At 37.6% G+C, this 20,606-nt stretch overlaps 1 protein-coding gene across 1 annotated transcript; it reads right to left on the minus strand.

The window, feature by feature from the left end:
• Positions 1 to 932: 932 nt before the first annotated feature.
• Positions 933 to 5,208, minus strand: LOC104591445 (protein neprosin). Its single transcript, XM_010250277.3, has 7 exons — positions 4,676 to 5,208; positions 4,443 to 4,529; positions 4,076 to 4,288; positions 3,012 to 3,176; positions 2,736 to 2,789; positions 2,484 to 2,630; positions 933 to 1,594 (listed from the first exon to the last, which is right to left on the minus strand). The coding sequence occupies exons 1-7, from the start codon at positions 5,012 to 5,014 to the stop codon at positions 1,217 to 1,219; spliced, it is 1,383 nt and encodes a 460-aa protein (XP_010248579.1). The 5' UTR covers positions 5,015 to 5,208; the 3' UTR covers positions 933 to 1,216.
• Positions 5,209 to 20,606: the final 15,398 nt, after the last annotated feature.

The following is a 20,606-nucleotide window of genomic DNA, read 5'->3' on the forward strand; positions in this document are numbered from 1 at the left end:
CGTTGGTGTGATCTCATTGTTGGGTTTTACCGTTCATTTTCTTGTTGCAGATCTCGACCACAAGAAGTAACATGAGACACCTCATACAATTTAATCCTAATGTAAATACATTGTATCATTTTCTCCCATAAGATCCACATTTGGAGATTGTGAAGAATTCTTCCATTCCACAAAAAAGAAATGTAAAAGAATCTATTGAAGATTGAAAACCCTAATTTAGACTTTCAATTCATGTGGTGGAAATGCGGGAAGTCAGTGGGAACGCTGGGTGCATTTAATGATATATGGGTTTAATTTATTTATTTTTTTGGTTTCAACTAAGATATATATCTCGCTTTACTCATTTTTGGGAGCTTACAATACATGGGATATGGTGTTGTGCTTAGGATATTTTATCATAGGAAGGTTCATTAGTTATTCATGGTTGCTTCTTGGTTGGTGGGGTTTCAATTTTTAATATGTCCCCACATGCTTCCCATCTGCAACGGATGAATTGCATCAATATTGCCAATAAGAAATGTATTTGCTTTTGTTTTTATATGAGACTATGGTCTTTAGACTAATTAAACTCTTTTACGGTTTTACCCAAGTGAATGAACTTTGTATTAATTGATTTAAAAAAATGAACAAAGAACAAACCGTGGACTTGTATCTCATATGAGTTATCTAAGAAACATCAATTTGTGTGGAATTAATGCTTCCAGTAAGATAGTTGGTTGAGTGTGTTTTGACTGATTCAGTGGTCCCTTTATTTGATGACCACATCCCATCTTATTCAAAATTTCAAATGCTCAACTGTATTCTGCAACTCTACTTTCATCAGTTCTTTTCTGGGATTGGGAGTCTTTTGATAACTCACATTAATTACCAGAAGTAGAATGTTCAAAAGACACAGAATGATGATTAGACTTGGGAGAGGGAAGAGAAAGAAAGAAAAAAAAATCACAACCATAGTATATTTACTATATCTTCTCTTTTTCACATTTACATAAGTCCCTAAAGCTGGTATAATTAATGGATCACCTGTTAGAAAAGAAAAATAATGGATTAACAGAAAAAAGAAATCAAAACTAAAAATAACCCAAAACCGATTAAAGATCTGGAGAGAAAACCTGAATAAACTCAATAAAATAAAAATGAAGATAAAAGGAAAAAAAAAAGAAGAGAGAAAGGGAGAGAGAATTAAAGAACTCTCTACTCCTATACCATTTTTCATTTAGGGACATCTTACGTTCCTCCCGGGACCTCCATAATAAAAATAATTTCCCCAAACACCATTACTCCCTCCCTGGATATCATAACAATTCGGATGATCGGCCAACACTCGAAGATTGGATAGAGGAATTAAGCTATTATCCCAATCGACCACCTGCAAATTTCGGAAATAAGAAGCTTTCCCGAATCCTTCTCCGGCGAAGTGACCGCTGCCCATTTGGGTCGCCGTGTGGACGCCTCCTGGTCTACTATTAACAACTTCTCCTCCGAACTGAACCATGCTTGCATGATTCCTTAAATGACTGAACAAGAATGAAGGCCAATATCCAACCAGTAATCCCGATCCAAATTCCAGCCACCAATTTCCGTGCTTCGGATCCTATCAAATAATCACATTTTACGATCAATTCAGTGATTATACATCTTTTTCTTATTTTTTTCTCCTACATTTTTTTTTTTTTTTGTATCATCAAGAAGTGTTTGGACTTTGGATATTAATTTTTTTGGGCAAAGAAAACAGAAAAAAGAAATAAAAAGCCGGTCAAAATCGAGTTTGTCGACGGAGTACCAGCTGGGAATTGGGAAATTATAAAAAAAAATAAGTATTAAAAACAAGGGCAGAAAAAGAGAAAAAGAAAAAGTCGAAGCGTCAGGGAACCCTTTTGTGTGTAAAAGAGAAGAATCTTGCAAAGAGAAAAGATGGCAAAGGGGCATCTCGGTAATTTACTAATTCGCTGAAATGACAAACCCCCCCCCCCCACCCACGCGGGCATTTTGTGCACTCCGGTGCATTTTAGATAAATACACCGCGAGGGGTGATGGGGGTAGGCCCATACCGGAAAAATAATTTAATACCACTGCGGGCCTCTCGCCATTAAAAGCCTAAAGGATCGTATGCTAGTCAATTCCGGGTCTATAATGAGATATTCTGGATGGACGATGAACCAGAGAAGAATTATATTCTCTTTGGACAACTGGAAATAGAAAGGCGGTAGTATAGGCTACCTAGTAAAACACTCCTATAATGGGGTCCACTGATTGGACCATCCAAGGGCCATATGTGAATGCAATTGGGTCATATCACATAAGAATATGCTGTTAGCGGGAGTACCAAATCTTCTCCCGGTTATACTTCGACATGTAAGAGTCCATCGTTCCATTTTTGTAGTCAAAAGATGCATGGGAGCAAATTTACCAGCTTTACCAAACTAACGGTTAAAAGAAAACGAATCAATGAAAAACTTTCTTAATACTGAGATCAAATTTACCTTCCAAACCAATAAACTGATGTCAAATTGGCCGCCCTTGTATGACGATATCGGAGAGATTGCCGCTCCGATTGCGATTTTGTTGTTTGTCTGGACAAAGCCGGAGCAAAGCAAATTGTAGCATCCGGTGGCTTGGTATGCATCGGTCTGTAAATCAGCATTTGGTTAAATACTTAAATTATCTCTAGTTTTTACTTTTAACTTTCATGGGAAACAAGGAAAAGAGGGAAATAAGCTAAATTTAACACTCACTGTCCAATAGGTAAAGAACCTAGGATAGTTGTCCCCATACAGCTCTGGGCTCACCTGAAGGAAAAATAAATAAAAAGACATCATGACCTATAATAAGAATTCTGGGTTTGATTACGACGGAATGGTAGTTGAGCTGTAATAACTGCTTTTAAATGAGAACAAGCTTACGGGTTTTAGCAATTTGACTAAAAATTTAATTGAATGTCTGCTTTTTTTTCTCTCTTCGTTTATATTTATAGAAGAAAAAAAACAGTTGCGTCGAAGTTATTTACTTGCCTGCCAGCCAGCTTCAATAGTGTTGAGATCGTCCCCAAATGAACCAGATATGACCCACATTTGTGACAAACTGAATTCGTATTGATTAGCTACGTGGGGTGCCCATACGTTTAAGCTGGCTTTTGCTCCATAGTACTGATCTCCCATTACAAACCCAACTGCATGCTGTTGCAATCCATAAATAAAACAATAAATCAACTCAGTACATAAATTAATTGCAGCGCTACTGATGAAAGTTTATTCTGAATTTGGTTATTGACTATTGAGCATGCAGGGATTAAATGAAGAATATGCAACAGTATAGAATCAAATGTACCAGAATTCCATCCACGAATGGTTTACCACTGTATTTGGCTTCAAATGTCAAACTTTAGAGAATTAAATATTGGGAAGAAAATTTTCGAAGCTACTGGTGGAGTAATTGATGGAGCGACACAACAATTTACTTCAGAGAAAAGCCATGAAAGTTTGCGATTACTTGAAAAGAGTATGAAATTAATGCCTCATAAATGAAAGTAAAGAACACCCATCTACCAAAACTTGCTATTTTGTGCTCAAAGTAAAGATAGGAGACTTCTATTCATCTTAATTAATTTCGTACAATGCTGGTTTTGGTTTCTACCTCTTTCAGCAAATTATGATAAATTTAATGAAACTTAGCCTCCGTGTTTGGTTGCCGGGTAGGCGGGAGAGGTTGAGATTTTGACAGGTGAGATTTGAAGGGAATTAGTTTTTTTTTTTTCTTCTCCGTGTTGTTCTAAGTTCATCTGAACCAAATTGCTATTGTGAACCCAGGAACAAGATAGAGAACCGTTGGAATTGTTGAGAGGTTTTTGCAGACAACACGCGAAGAGTGAAAATCACAAAAGAGCAGAAAACGTCATTTCCTTTTTAACATAGAAAACGCCATTGTTTTGTTCTCTGGATCGATCATTTTCTCCGGTTGGCATTTCATAAAGTCTTTTCAGAAAACAAACTACAGTGATCTTCCTACTACTACTACTACTACAGTTTTTTGCCAACAATTTCTGGGTGTTGCTCTGGTTTCTGTTTTTATAACTAACCTCGTGGCCAGTGCTCGAAGAGTCGCGTCTCACTGGTCTCCTCACTTTTCTTCCGAATCTCCTAATAGAACTGGCTCTTAAGACGTCCTCTTCTCTGGTTCTTCTGATCGGAACGGTTCCTTCTGGACATGAATCGCCAGAAATTGTCCACGACTGGAAGATTTCAGGCACAGAACCTGTTGGATTATGGCCTTTTGGTCTCTCAGGCGGATCCTGCAAAAAGAAGGAAAATTTTACAACTTCTTGTCTCCTAAAATCCACTCATACAGCTCTCAAATCCAAGGCTTTAAAAACGCATTAAGGAAATCAACAAAATAGGAAGGAAGAGAAAACAAATTAGCGCTGCTAGCTAGTAGAGTTCAACTACCAATGGTTTCTGTCCCTTAAGCTGCGGATGATCGAAGGCTGGTTGTTGATGTGATAGAACACAATCTATCAGATCACCATCAGGGCTCTGCAACAGTAAACAAGAACCCAACTCATTAATAAACCCAAATTAGAACCAACGGAGAAACAAAATCTTCAAACGAAACAAAGAAGGAAAATTTTAAGAAAAGTTCCATCAGGAACAAAGAAATCTCCTCTCGTGGAAATAAATACCTGAATTGTCTTGGCAGCAGGCTTGTTGACTTTGCTGAGAAGAGCGTTAATCCTCTTCCACTTCTGCAACTCTTCCCCCGGTCGGAAAGTTTGATTTGCCCGGAGCCGCCCCTCGGTTTCTGATGAAGTCGACAAGGAGACTACGGGACCAACCCAGGAAGCAACAAGAAGAAAACCAACAAAAACGGGAATGATTGGAGAGATCTTGCAACAGCTAGAAGCCATGTTAGAGGAATTTTTCTGTCTTGTTTCTTCCGCTACATGCGTTAGCATTTGTATACATCGGTATTGTCTTCTTCTGCGATCAACAAAACGCCATATATTCCAAGTTGCGTCCATGGAAACACGACTCCCACCAAACCATCCAAAACAGAATAACCATCACAGAAATCCAGTTCACTCTCTCACCATTTCCAAAGATTTTAAAAACTCCAAATCACTCACTCTCGCCCAGTGGTCTCTCTCAGTCTCAGAGCTTCAAATACCTTAGGTTTGGTGTTCTGACACAAAGAACCTTCAGGCACGAGCTGATTAAAAAAGACCCAAATAGGTGGGGTTTTTAAGAGGTTTTCCCATGTGGGCAAGCAAAAAATAAATAATGGCTTGAGAGTTTAGATAATAAAATGACCCAATTTTTAAGAAAATTCCCCATTTTCTTTTCTTTTCTTTTCTTTTCTTTTCTTTTCTTTTCTTATCTTGGTTGGATAAAACTTAAAAGAGAGTGCAAGTGTAGGGTGGATCGAGTTAAGGGTGTTTCCAGTCTCCTATACAAAGACTGAAGTTACTGATTTCTGTTATTCCTTGCTTTGGTCCTGACGACATAGAAGAATTACACACTTGATTCTGGGTTTTCAAAGCTGTTTGCTTTGGTTTCTCTCTTTTTCACTTCCCTACTCCCTAGATGTTCCTTGTGTCAGCTAATGTGGTAACCATTTAGCTGGGAATTATCAAAGGAAAGCAAACCCACCCCATTTTCTATCTTCTACTCTACAGTCTACTGTGAAAATTTGAGTTTATTATTTCAGAAATTCCTGTGATGGAGAAGTTATATTATATGGTGCTGTGGACGACACCACAGAATAAAGTGGTGGACAGCTATCGATCATGATGATGAGATCATCTTAGACTTCCAGTAATGGATTTTATCTTCAACACTGGTCGAGTTGGGTGATGTACCAAATCAATGATCTTGATAAATTCTGATCTCATATACACAGCTACATGGTAAGTACCAAGTACATTCTTGCTCGTTCCACAGTGCAAAATTGCTATTTCTTGTTCTGTGGTATGATGTCGCTTCTTTTCTACGAGTACTCGCGGATTGCGCACTTATTGTGTGGCGGCCCACACACTAAGCCTGTGTGTATTCGTGTGTGTGCGTCATGAGGCCTGCGATGGATGGATTCGCGTGTGCGTGCGTGTGTGTTTCGAGGTTTAGGCCTCCCGCTTTTGCTTGTCGTTTTTCGTTTTTTTTTTTTACTATTAATAAATCTATAGATTTATAATTACTGACTGAATAAAAAAATTATTTGTTAATTGGAAGGGCAGCTGGTTCACGGTGAACAGATGGGGTTCAACCACGTGGAGAGCTGGCATACTCAATCTCCACCGTCCATCTGTTGACGAGCGGTTCATCTTTTTGTTTGTTGAAGCTTCGTCAACGAGAATTGGTGGGCGTCTGGACGGGTAATTTTCAATATAGTTATGGAATCATAATGGCGTGATATGTGTTATTCAAAGGTTGATAGAAGATTAAGGTATGTGGTTTTCTGTCCTTGTATTGCCAAATCCAAATCCAAATCCAAGGTTCAGAGCGTCGATATGGTGCCACGTGTATGAGACGATGGGTGTGCTTTTGGCTGAGCGGTACGGTACTACACTCACTGAATCCTAATATGTCAAAAACTTTTTTCCCTTTGTATAACGTCGATAAAGGTCAATACGGATTATTAAGGGATCAGTATTGACTGATACGGATCTAAATATAATTTTACATTAAATTGGTTTTATTTTTTACTTAATTGAAATATAATGCATATATATTAATATTTATAAAAATGTGTAAAATTAAGGATAAATTTCTTAAACTATCTCTTAGGTTCACAGCTGCAATTGTCGCAGATCTGAGAATGCACCTGATTGAGAGCTGCAATCAAGTGAAGGGTAAGTGAAAAAATTCTGATGGGTTTGTTCGCTCATAGAGTTAGTCATCGTCATCGTATAATGTGCATGTAGTTTAGGGGTGAAAGAGAGGCATTCTAAAGCTCATCATCATCATCATCAATGTCATTGGCTTCGTCACCCAGGTCGAGGTTTATCACCTCCTCTACCTCTACCGCTTCAAGGAGGTCAACAACATGCTCCTACTTGGAATTGTCCCTCTCCTCCGATAACTCTTCCTAGCAGCTTTCAATGTAGGAGGCAACCTGGAATAAAAAAGAAAAAAAATAGAGAAAGAAATAGATCCCTCCTCGACCTTTGTCACTTCGAGGAGGTTGACAGCATGCTCCTACTTGGAATCGTCTCTCATTTTGAATAAGGATTTTGAAATTTTAAAGAATAATGATGGGCAAAATAGTCTTTTTACTCCTTCCATTAATGGACATTGACAGTAAGGAAGATTTAGTCAATTGTCAAAAATAGTAGGGGTACTTTAAGGCAATACTAAAACAGTAAGAGTATAGTAAGTCAATTTCCTAAACCTTGGGGGTAGTTTAAGAAATTTGCCCTAAAATTAAATATCTTGCATATTAATTTGATGTCATTAGTGGGTTTGGATTTTATATAAATTTATAAGGGTTCATACATTTTTACGTAGATTATAAAATTTATTAATTATAATGAATTTATATGTTATTTACAAATAGATATAAATTATGATTGTTGGTGTGTCCATTGAAATTTATTATTGCACAAAAAAATAGAAATATGATGCCAAAAAGACATGATACTGGAAAGGCTTTGACCAATCAAAACCCGCCATGAATTTTGATGAAAACCCACCGATTGGTTACCACTTTTTATGATATCGGTTAAATGGGTTATAAGTTTTTTCAGTATCATGTCATTCCGACATCATAGTCAAACCCTTATTTCAATTGACACCATTAAAATGTGCTTCTTATGCACTTATACTTTAATTACAGCTCGATTGAGCTATAATATTAGTGTTATTAATACATTTATATATAAGATTTAAGCGACCTTCCATATCAATATCCATGTATATTTTAATAATTCTCATGATCATATTTTAGAATTTTCTAGTCATGGTACATGCTTTAAAATTGCCTCCTTCATAATCTTTCCAATAACAATATTACTTTGTAATTTGACATCAACTAAAAAAATAAAATTAAAATGATTAAACTATTAATGGAGTGGTGGTTGTTCCACTATTAACAAATTATTGAAGAAAATCATATGATTTTTTTTTTGTAAAAGTATGTTTGATAAGAAGGTAAATTTATCAATGTAAAATTAACTCAACTTTACAATTTATATAAACCGTTTTACACTCTACATATTTGCATCGTTTCCAAACACAGCTTAAAAGAAAAAGAAATTCAAATGTTAATCTTGCTTTGATAGGAACCATGCAATTTTGATTAAATTTTAGGCTAAAGATACGATAGCCTTATGGTTGTGGTGGAATCCAATGCCGTTCGATTGGGGCCATAATGTGATAGTAGAAGAGAATATGCCATGATCAATTTGGCTTCCCCTTGTGTGGTTATTATATATCCCTTTTCTTGGACCATCTTTGTCAAACTCATATGGGTAAGTTTCCTAGAATGATATAAGCTTCTTTTTCTTATGCTCCTTACATGTGCTCCATGCATTATACATTCGGAATATAATTTCTGAGTGGATCCATTATGGCTATGTTTCGTTATAATTCTGCTCCAAAGAATCACTATTTGAGGAGGGAGTTCCCAAATGAAAATGATTGTTTTTTGAAGCTAATTTTTTTATTCTCAGATTAAATTATGAGTTTAGAGAAACAATAGTTCTGACAATTTTCATAAAATCAAAATTAAAACTGTTTCTTAAAATCACAAAATTCATCAAAATTAATTCCAGCATGCTAAATGCAGTATATATGTCCATCAGGTGGGAATTTCATACAATGTTTTAGATGTGTGGTGTGAAATGCGTTTGTAAGTGGAACAAGAAAAACAAAATACATCCTTATCATTTTATAATTATTTCTTTATTTATTTTCAGATGTATTGTATCACAAGAGAATCCCCTTAAAAATATGAAATTGGTTAGTCAGAAATAAACTAAACATATCAACTGATTGAAATTCAAGGCAAATATAATAATAGTAGTAATGAATTTTAGATAAAATATTAATTAATCCATAAATAATGGATCATTTAAATGTTTCTTTTCTTACAAATGAAATTTCTCATAAAATGTTAAGAAATTGTTCGATGATATGCACATTTTTTAACGCTACCCCAGCAAAATCATATTTTTCTTGTTCATGCGGCAGCTGTTTTTTGTTTTGAAAAAATAAAATAAAATAAAATCATACTTACCGTAAGGCTCCATTTGTTTACAATGGAGCATTGAAATTTACTTTACTTTAGGTTTCATTTTACTTCATTTGCACTGTAAACAAACAAAACAAGAAGAATTTGCATTCAACACATTTGCACTCTCGTGCTTTTACACCAGTGCAAAAGAAATTGCATGCCAACAAATTAGGCCAAAGTGTTCTAATATTTTCAGCCAGAAACGACATGACTCATGTGGTTTATTGCAGCAGAACAACAACAAAGTAATAACAACAGTAACCTCAAAATTTGACATATTAGAGTTTGTTGGAGCACCAAGGTTGGGGCAGGCCCCCTAGTTCTCTTTTTTAGGGTTCTAGCAATGATGCTTCCCACTTCCGCAGCAAACCCTTTTGTTATTATTTTATTTATCATAGTCTTACAAACCCCACTCACACTTCTGCAACGAATAAAAGTATTCAGGAATATTGGTCCACAAGGAGTCACTCTCCTCTCAAATAAGGGGCCAAGGGATTTAAGATATCTCAGTGGAACTGTGCCTTTACAAAGTTGGGTTGAGGAATAGATTCTAGCCCCTCGATCAAGGAAAATACATTAAATATATTACTTAATTAAATATTATCTTCCATTCTACTACATTTAAGCTGATTAAACCAAAGTATTACAATAGAGGTCCTCTTTAGACTTCTTAACCAAATAATATATAGATTAAGAGAATGTGGTTTGGTGATTGGTGAAGTGTGGGATTAATTTAAATGAATCCAAATTCCCCTGTAAAGTCTGCCCTGTTTGCCTTTTGTATAGGACAACATAGAATATTGAAAAGGGATAAGAGGTGGGGTTGATCATCTGTAAGACCAAATGATTCATGTCGACAAACGATCCACACGCTTGTGCACGTGGGAATGCTCCTTTTATGGTGGAGCTTGAGTTCACTTTCGCTCCTTTTCTAAAACAAAGAGGGAATGCTCCTTTTACGGTGGATTATAAAACCACGTCAACACTGTTATGATGAAACTCGTAAGATTTAAGCTCTACACGAGTTTATGCTAATTCGCCATTACATTTTTACGTGTGCACGTAAGCTTTAGGTATGGCTTTGTGGGTCAGTGGTTCGACCGTTCAATCGGAATGAATCAGCCGATGATAATGTTAAAAAAAATCAAAATAAAAAATTAGTTTGTTCAAAGCGAATGGATCACAATCTGACCGCTCGCTCAGGTCAGTAGATCATTGAACAATTCAACAGTTTTTGAGAAAACAACGATTTAGAACTCAAACGAAACCGATGTCTTGACCGGTTTTCAGGCTGAACAATTGAACCGTTCGGGTCAATGACTGTTTTAAAACCTTGGTGTAAACATTGAAGAGAAGATGGAGATCAGGAGATGGTCCATGGTTGTTGAGATGAAGAGAGAAGCCAAGAGAAGATAGCTTTACAGAATATATAAGATATGACGCTTTTCATATCTTAAAAGTTGAGGTTGCTGAAGATCTCTATAAAAGACGAGACCTGAAGCAAAAGGAATAAGGAGAAGCTTTTGTTAAGTTCAATTTGCTTAAACGTAGAGACAAGGTTCTGTTACGTTGCAATGCGCGCAAGTGACTTGGCCCTGCGGCCACAGAAAACGTAGTCGCGATATGGGGGTCCCATAGTTAGCCAGGTGTCGTATACTTAAAAGCATCATCTCCACTTGACAAAATCATCTCACCAAAAATCGGGTCATATCGGATTGGATAACTTTTATGGCTTTTAGATTGTTAACACTAAACATGACATGCATTATTGAGCTTTCTAAGAGTTGTTGTAGTGGAAGGGGTCGTGTCTTGGTCTGACTTTTTAATCAATTACAAATTCAATTGGGTTTGGCATCGTTGTGTTTGTTAAAATGTTTATGTGACTACATATATTTTATTGAAAACATTTCTCATAATCTATTTAGCTCAGAAAAGTGGTTTGCTTTTTCATTTTCCAATGTGCCGTATCCTGATTCCATCTGAGAATGTTTTTTTTCTTTAATCTGGACCTCATTTCAACTACATCATGGGAGTGTTTTTGGAGTTTGAATCTCTTGCAGTTCCATTCAGTTTTTGACAAGTGTCCCAGTACCCATGTAAATTTCCATATGTATAAGAATGTACATGTAATGATACACTTGTCAATTGTTATTACAGACCCAATAAAAGTGTAGGAAAAAGTGCAAATTGGAGTCTACATCTTCTGCACTGAAAGACCTGTACTAAGAGTATGCTAATCAATGAAAATTCCTCAAAATTCAAAAGAATGGTTTTTATTAATCAAACTCTAAATGGCTGATATTTAAAAGTTTGACCAATCAAAACTGCCCCCATGAATTTTTGATGAATTCTTATTGGTTAGTATATGCCTTAGTAGGGGTGTTCGTGGACAGGTTGATCAAATCATGAATGTTTCATCAGTCGATTAACTTATTTTATCGATTTTGAATAATATCGAACCGGATCCTATTGATTTGAATTGTTTAGTTCGGTTCGATCCATTTTTCAGTTTTTCATGAAAACCCTCTACACTGTTGAAATTGTTCCATAAATCACAAAATTCTAGTGTTAACCACTGCATTGGCAAAAAAGTCCCAGAATGCAAACGTTAGTGATGTCAATGGGTCTGGTTAAGTGGTAAACCCGCTTTGACCCGATCCTACGAGGTAAAGTTGAAGTCGAACTTAGTCGGGTTTAGGGTGACGAATGTAGGTAAAAAAAAAAGGCTTAAAACAATCCACCCACGTATGCTTTACACGTGATAATAAACCAACGAACAAATTTACCGAATTGGATAAAAATAGGGGACAAAATGAAGCAATCAAATGGGTTAATCCTAGCTAGACATGTCATAGTGGGAGCCATGCTCCCCCCCTGATATTGTTTTGCTTGCGTCGGCTCCAAATCATGAAAAAAATGACTCCAGACCAACCCAATGTAGGGTCACTTCAACGGGCTAAAGTGGTTATGTGAATGAAGCCAAAGTACACTCTAAGCTGTTTTTGACATTAAAAAGAAGATAGTCATAGCTTCATAGCATGTGCTGGTCAAAAAGCATTCACACACTTCTTCTGATCAATATTAGAAGAATAGAGGAAAAGAGATTCAGTGTCGAAACGCTATCCGCAACTTCAATACAGGAGAAGTTGGTAGCTTTGATCACAACCTTACATCTTCATCTTTTTCTATTACCTCGAGTATATCGTTTGGCATACACTCATCTTTCTAACTATTCACAACCTTTTACGAAATTCAACGCTTTAAATCGCTTTTGACTGTAAGCACTAAGCAGAATCAATCAAGGGCTTTGCCTGAATGAAGATTAAGAATACGGCCCATACGGGCCAAGCCAGGACGATTCGGTATATTAACCCAGCGGGCCAGATTAGGTAGAATGAGGCCCAGTCCACATGGGTCAATCAACTAGTTCAGAGCAGTCGAATTTTCAGTCAGATTTGTTCCCCCCGCCCCCAGTTGGCTCTCTCTCTCTCCCTCACACACACACATATTCATGCCCAGGTTGATCTTGAATTTGACCAGAAGCCATTTCTACTAATGATTCAGTGCCCCATAGGAAGAGCCAAGGCCGAGCTTTTTCGGTACTCTTTTCCTTGAAATCCTGAAAAGAGAAGGGCATCAAAAGAGTAGTGGAGAATGTAGCGACTAAGCCCACATGAAGCTCTGATTACGTTTGATTTGACACATTTTTCTTCTTTTATAAGAAAATCCCTCCAGATCATGATGACAAAAGTGTATAAATACCTAAAATTAGTTTAAATTAACAAACAACCAAAGGTCAGACTTCTGAAAAGAATGAATTCAAAATCTGAAGGATCTTTCACGAAGGATTTGTGATTCCACTCAATACCACGAAACAAGTTGTTGAGTGGAAAAGAGCTTGACAATTTGTCTTGGTTGATAAGATGCTTGCAGGTTGGTTGCATGTGTCGGGAGAATTACACATAAAAGCATGTCCCCGAGTATATCTTTGATACCAAAGAAAATTCCATTTGGACCAACATGAAAAGAAGAGAATGGAATCATGAACATAGCATAATATTTTCCAAACCCATGGTGAGAGAATAAAACTTAATTAGAAATGGCCCACAATCTGAATGGTTCCCCTTTGAAAATAAATAGATATCAAATCTCTTCCCCCCATCTCTCCCTATAGTGAATATAGACACCATGATTCAATAAAAAAAATGGTTCATTTGGTTCTCTCTCTCTAAGTATTAATTACTAAAGGTTGTTAAAAAGTATAAAAAAAAAAAAAGGAAATCAAGAGGTTGTGTAAAAGGCTTGAAAGAAGGGGAATGGTGATGTTAAGCAATCATGGTGTCTAAGAGTGTTAGCAAGCTTTCTAAACCTAGAGTTAGCAAGGAGACATAACCATCGAAAGATGTCGCTGACCATTTCCCACCCTCGTCCTCGTCCATTGCAGCGGACCGGACCACACTGGCTCAAAGTCACCCCTCTAGGCCTCTAATACTGTGTTTCTTTCTAATAGGAGGGATCCGGTGGTGGGTTGGATTTGGAAACCTACCCTAACTCAATTTGCTCTTCTCTCTCTCTCTCACACGCTTTGCGTGTCGCGTGGCGCATGCTCTTGGAATCATCCACGTGGGCCCATCCCAAATACATCATCATGTGCATCATGATGATGTTGCTCATGGTTAAACCAGGCAAATGTGAACGCGGATTTCTTAGGTCTGGGTTGCGCTCTTGCGGGGAGGACACATGATTGGAAGTCATGCATCCGATGGGATGGTCTCCATCTCATACATCACAATCATTATCTCTAGATTGTGCATCTACGCGCATCCAGAGGAGCGGCGTAGGCGTGGCCCACCCTCCCCTTATATGGGCTTCCACAATAATCCACAATTTCACTTAACTACTTGGGGCGGTTGGTGGTCCATGGCCCACCAAGAATCTTGCCCTCAGCTCAGCCCACTGCTAAACTGGATTCCACTCGGCCTTTTCTTTCCCACTCCGGTACCCATCAGTTGGCCGTACAAGAAAACGGTAGATCAAACGGTCACAATCGCTGACCAGGTCAAGATATCATAGGTGGGGCCATATCAAGTGGTAGATCCCACCACTATCGTTTTGCCGCATAGTACAACCTATGGATCTAAGAAATAGGGACACTATCTCTGACACAGAATAAGACCGATGATCAGAATCATCAAATCACCCCTCCATGTCCATCTACCAGCCTGGGCTACAGAATTAGGCAAGAAACAAACTACACGCTGAAGTTTTTCAACAGTGCAATTTTGATATGAGACGAGAAAGGAGAAAACGATGTAGAGTTTTGACTTAGAGTGGACAATCTGTAGTGCGCTCTCCACCCACTATTATCTGCTTCAGCATTTGGGAAGTGGATTCCTAGCTAGCTGGTGACCGTTGGATCAAATATCAGAATGATTTGCAATGTGACCAGATACGGAGTGTTTTTATATGAGGTTGACTAAGGAGCACATGAACGGAGCGGAGCGTTGACAAATGTGAGGATAATTCCTGCTGGATTAGTTTTTAAGTGGAGTCTCAAGTTTGGTATTAGTAGGTGGATTTTGGGTAGTTGTCTTTATCATTCATAAGGATCAGACCGCTGTTGATGAGGATGGCAAGTCAAATGATGCCACTAACAATGTTATTTTTATATGAAAGAAGAATAAATTATATGGATGGGGCTGATTGGGCCTCGTGTTCGGCCCAGGCCAACCGCCGAAGAGAGCGGCACCTGTTGGCCCAAAGGCCGATCCAGGCTGGCACTGTAACGACCATGGACCGTATCCAGTATCTACTCTGAAGTCTGAACCCAGAAAGGTTCCCCGACACCCATTAAAATATGGTCCGGATATGAACTGGTTTGGCATTATTACAAAGCTAAAAGACCCAGCTTAACATAAAAAGGACACTGATATCGGATATATTAACTCCATATCGTTTTATTTTAATGGGTGGAAGGTTTCAATTCGAATGGAGTTGTTGAGTCTGAAGGATTTCTATCCAAAACTAAAGTTTTTTTTAGCTTTGAGAGTTCTTGGGTGCAAAGTTCAAATTTTCAACAGGTGTATCGTCTCGGGGGTTCGATCAAAACGCCATTTTTAAGGCTTTTCAAAAAAAAAAAAAAAAACTTGTACTTTTAAATGTTAAATACTACTAATACTGACTCCCTGTTAAGATATCAAAGGAAAAAAAAAATTAACAAAAAAATAATGTTTGATGGTATCGAATCGTGTGTATCGGGTGTACCGATACTTTGAACCTTTCTTGGGTGTCCTTTGTGATAATAGCTCGGCATTGATAAGTTTGATTTGGGAATTAATTAATAGGTTTAAGTAAAGCGCTACAACGCTTTCTGATGCATGATTTTAATTTTTTTTCCCAAACTTTCAGTATATTTTGGTTCATTTTATTTTATGTATGCAAGAATAGTGGCGTAATGGAATGGACTATTTTGTTGAAAAATTTGGAATTTCTGCTCAAATTTCGGCCAACATATTTCAAATGTTGTGAGAAAAATGGATTTTGTTTTCATTTTATTTTAAACTACATAATTAATTTATTGGTTAGGCCATGTTTTGTTGCAATACAATTTCACTAATACTAGTAATCTAGTACAAATGGATTGGAGTGCAAATGAGAATTTTGCAAATTTTGGTATATATTTGCTTCCAGTTTTCCTTTAATTTTTATTTTATTTTTTCTGCACTGCAAAAAACAAAACAAAACAAAGGCACTCCCATACTTTTGGACTCTAATTCATTGGCACTCCCATACTTTCGCACCAAAGCAAATAAAACTGCACAGCAAGCAAACAAGGCCTTAAGATCAAACAGAAATGTCAGGTTGTGTATTTCGGGGAAATATTTTAATGTGTAAATAGATATTGCTAGATATAAATGATTTCTTAAAGAGAACAAATACAACCCCAATTTATTTTACTAGAAAAGAGAAGTTTTGGTAACTGAAATTTTGTTTTTTTTTCTTTTGTAATATAATGGATTTATTTTGGATAATAAAATAACATGACACATTATTGAATAAGAGTCAAACCTTGTTGTTTTTAATACTTCTTGAATGAGGGTGAGATTAAATATTTGGAAATCCAAAGCTTTGTCCATTGGGGTTTGTGTTCTATTTTGAGCCTCAAGTTATTCTCCAATGGATTGTTTTACCTTAGGAGGAGTTCTATCCGGGTCTATTTGTTGAGATGGGTCTGGCATTCAATGTGAAAGGCCATTCCAGCTTAGCTTGGCTCTGTTGTCTTAATCATATTCTACCTCTTCTAAATGGAAACATACAAAGCATAGAATAACAAACTGAAAACAGTAGAAAATGCATTTTGACCTATCTATGGGTCAATAGCACCGGTTGTCTGGACCAGCCCATACCTACTAATGGGCTAAGCTGGCCCGGCCCCCTTCTCTCTCAAGTCTCAACATCCTTTTTACATTGGGATTTGAGCCTACAACAACATTCCAAAGTCTGACATGGTATCTGTTTGAAAGCTTCCAAATCCACAAGATTAGGATGGCCCCAAAAAAGGGCCATAATATAAGGACTTGTAAAGGAAAGTAGCCCCTAAATCCCAAATGAAGTCCACCTAAGGGGGATAGCTAGTAGTCCTCTTTAAGCTCAATAGCCATTAGCCAAAATTGTTGCTCTGGAACCTTTGGTATCGAAAACTGACAGGGCAGACCTTAGTGGTGTTGCCAGTACGGGGGCTCCCATATATGCCTCAACATTCTTTTGTGGGAATTACAGCCCTATTCTATGTAGACTCCACCCTTATCCGTTCAGAATTTTAATATGTGGCCAACTTGACATGACTTGTGGGGCTGTTCAGAATATTACAACTAATGCTTTTCAATTGTTGCTTAGTTATGACTTGTCATGCATGTATGAAATGTTCCACTTATATTGTGAGTCCTGTCCAGGGTTCAAATTACTGGTTTGCCTTTATAAAGGGAATGAAAAATTTTTTGAACCATAGAATTTACTCAAGCTTGATGAATTAAGGCCGAGCTTGGTACAGTACAAATGTAAGGTTTAAGAATATAAGATAATACAAGGTTTTGTATTATACAGATTTGTATTTATATTTTTACCAAATTGAGCCTAAGGCCGAGTTTGGAAATAATATAAATGCAAAAATGTAGAGTGCAAAACCTTATATTTTGTATATATTTATACTGTATATATTTACATTTATACTGCCTCCAAATTGAACCTGAATGAAAAAAAATGCAAATATACATAATTTTTTCTTATGTATTGGAGATCTAGCACCCAACCCACTCTTTGATTCAAAGAAGGGAAAAAAATCACTTTCAAGAGTTTCCCCTTCAAAATAATGATATATTAAGTAATTTGGTGTCAGGAACTTCCTTACACCAGGTTTTGGGCTGGTAGATTTAAAAGTGCATTTCTGGGCCTCAATAAAATAAGAGGGACATTCTCATGTACTAATAATATCAATGAGTATTCGATCAAAATATATTAATGTGTTGGTGAACATCATTCCATATTGACCATAAATGGTCCAGGTTTCAAGGTTTCTTTTCTTCCTTTCTTGTTTATGGGAGATAAATATGGCTTCAAGTCCATTATATGTGTTTATTACAGCATTCTTCGTTCATTTTGAAAGTGGTGGAGAGACTTGGGAAGCCTTGGTCCCCCCTATGCCTCAAAGTTTCCCACTTGTATTATTAATATTAATACTAATGGCTTTTATGCATGTTCCTAGGGGTGTCAATTGGACTGTATTTGGTCTAATGTGATCCAGTCCAATGTGAGTCCATCATAAATGGACCAGGTCTAATCCAGTCCAATGAATATTTTGAATCACTTTGGACCAGTTCAATTCAATGTCTGGACCATCCAATCTATTCAAATTCATTTTGATTTACAGTGGTTTCAACCCAAACCTGGTCTATTGACACCTATATTCTTATTTTATGTCAATGGATCAAATATTGGTTTAATCCAACCCAATCCAATATAAATTTAATATGGATGGACTAGGTCCAATCCAATTTAATAAATATTTTGGACCAGATTGGTCCAATCCAATATGTTTTATTGATCCGTCCAAATTGATTTTGGACCGAACAGAGTCCAATCCAAAACCAATCCATTGACACCCTTAGATGGCCCCCATCCATATTTATTTAATCCTATTAGCTTCCTCACCCCAACTCAGAGCGTGTTTGACCTGTTCGATTTGGGAATTAGCCACCTATCTAGTTCCTAGTTCCGTTTAGCCCATGCCCCGAATTCTTAAAAGAAAAAAACATTGACTTGGTCAGCAAATGTAACCATTGAACCAACCTTAGCAATTTCACGGTTTATAATAAAAAAAATGATGTTGGGTTTTAAAAACTAAAATAAGTGGGAACTAATTGATTAGTGGGGTGGAGAAAGAAAGAGAGAGATCAAAATATGCAATTAGATTGGAAGTACATGTATTTTATTTAACTCATCAACCTGTTTCAACCCAAACGATTGAACCACTGGCCTAGAAAACAGTGGTCAAAGTGGTTCCATCTTAGGGTCAGTTTTTAAAACCTTAATTTATAATATATTAGTCCATAATAGCACGGGTTACTAATCAATCCTGGTGCAGGCAGGATTCCACCCAATCATCCGCTACAACCAGCAGGAAGGCTTACTAACCAATCAATTTGTATTTTGCTATTAATATTAACCAAATTTGATACAAATATGAGATCGACTTCCATCAGAGCAAGCCCATGCCTACACCCTTTCAACTGCCTTTTGCAATATTGTATTGAAATATTTTCCCATGAAATAAAGTATGTATCTAGATATTCTCAATGCAAGGCTATAAAGACTGTTTCGAATGGGCTTTATCTTAACTGAAGCCAACTCTACAATTATACGATATCCGGATGCATACGTGATATCTGATGATAAGGGCTAAAATGACCCATCAATACAATCTGCTAATGGCAGCTAAGAACTGTCTTACGACACCTTAGCACCATGTGTGTCACGACATTGCTCAAACATTGTCGACAGATTGGCTCATGCAGCCCGAATAAGTCCTGACCTGGCTAAAAGGTAGACCGATAGGCCGGGTCTACGTGATTGGACACGTACCTCCGCTGATTGCTATGAGTGTCCAACTACCCCTCCGACCTCGAGTTCAAATCAGCCCCCACAACGTCCCACAGCACATTCCTTTGGTCTCACCGACTTCAGGAACACTCTAACCTACATGGCACGTTCTCTCTTATCCATCCACACCACTCAATGCCTCTGAAATACACGCGGACACAATGCCCATCTGGCAGCAACAAGCTCGGTTCCCTCCACTTGACCGGGAACCAGATAAGCCGTGCAGGAGTTCTCCGTAAACAATGAGCGGGTAAGTCTTATTATCTCTGAATGTGTCGAGCATGCTACGCCAGCTAGCTTGACTGTTCAGTGTTAACTTGAGTGTTAGAGTCCCCTTGCTCGGGTCATCCCTCGGGCTCTCTGACATGTTGTCTTGCAATCTCGTCTAGCGATCTCCGAGCTGTCACTACCAGCAGGGATTCAGCACAGATCGACCACTAACACTTGGGACTCTAAAATTTGGTTCCAGCTAAGCCAAAACCTAATTCTGCTTGGGGCCGTTGGGCATATTCCAGGCTGGGTTGGACAGTATGGGACCGGTCTAGCCCGACTCAACTTACAATATGCAATCGATTACTGTTATTTATTTTCTTAGTAAAGCCAATATGTGTCATTACAGCTAATCAGGGAGTGCAACTTGGGTCAGGCTGGTTGGAGATTTGTTAAGCTTATAATGGATTTAAACGGTTAAACCCTAACTAACCCAAGTCCGATGTAGTTGGAATTCTTCAAATCAGGCAAGTAGGCAACCTAACTTATAGCCCTAATTTACAATTCCAAGTCCCCAACTCTTGCTCTAGAATACATGCGGAAAATCCAAACCCTCTACCAGATAAGCCTTTGTCAGTATGTCTTGCGTTGAGGTTTGAGCTGAGAGATCAAGCAAGCAATCAAAGTCATTTTCATTAAAGACAACCTGGAGAAGGCATATTCAACTTACCACTCAGTGATGATGGATTGGGGACCTAGGTTTTAGTTGGATAATTCAAATTTATCAAATCACAACTCGTATCTCATCCAGATCCACATGAATAGTCTGGTTGGGTATGGATCCACAAAAGTAGGTTCGATCTGGGCCCCAAATTACCATGAACTCACTACAAATCCAACTCTGCATTTTATAGTCCAGTTGCATAGATTTTGTCCACATATTCGGGACTGAACCCAGACAAAAACAAGATTACTGAGTACCACCAAAACATGGCAAATGGCCCATGGATGCATGGAAGCTG

This window comes from Nelumbo nucifera, chromosome 4, assembly GCF_055504915.1.
Source record: "Nelumbo nucifera cultivar China Antique chromosome 4, China Antique-T2T, whole genome shotgun sequence".
Classification (NCBI taxonomy): domain Eukaryota; kingdom Viridiplantae; phylum Streptophyta; class Magnoliopsida; order Proteales; family Nelumbonaceae; genus Nelumbo; species Nelumbo nucifera.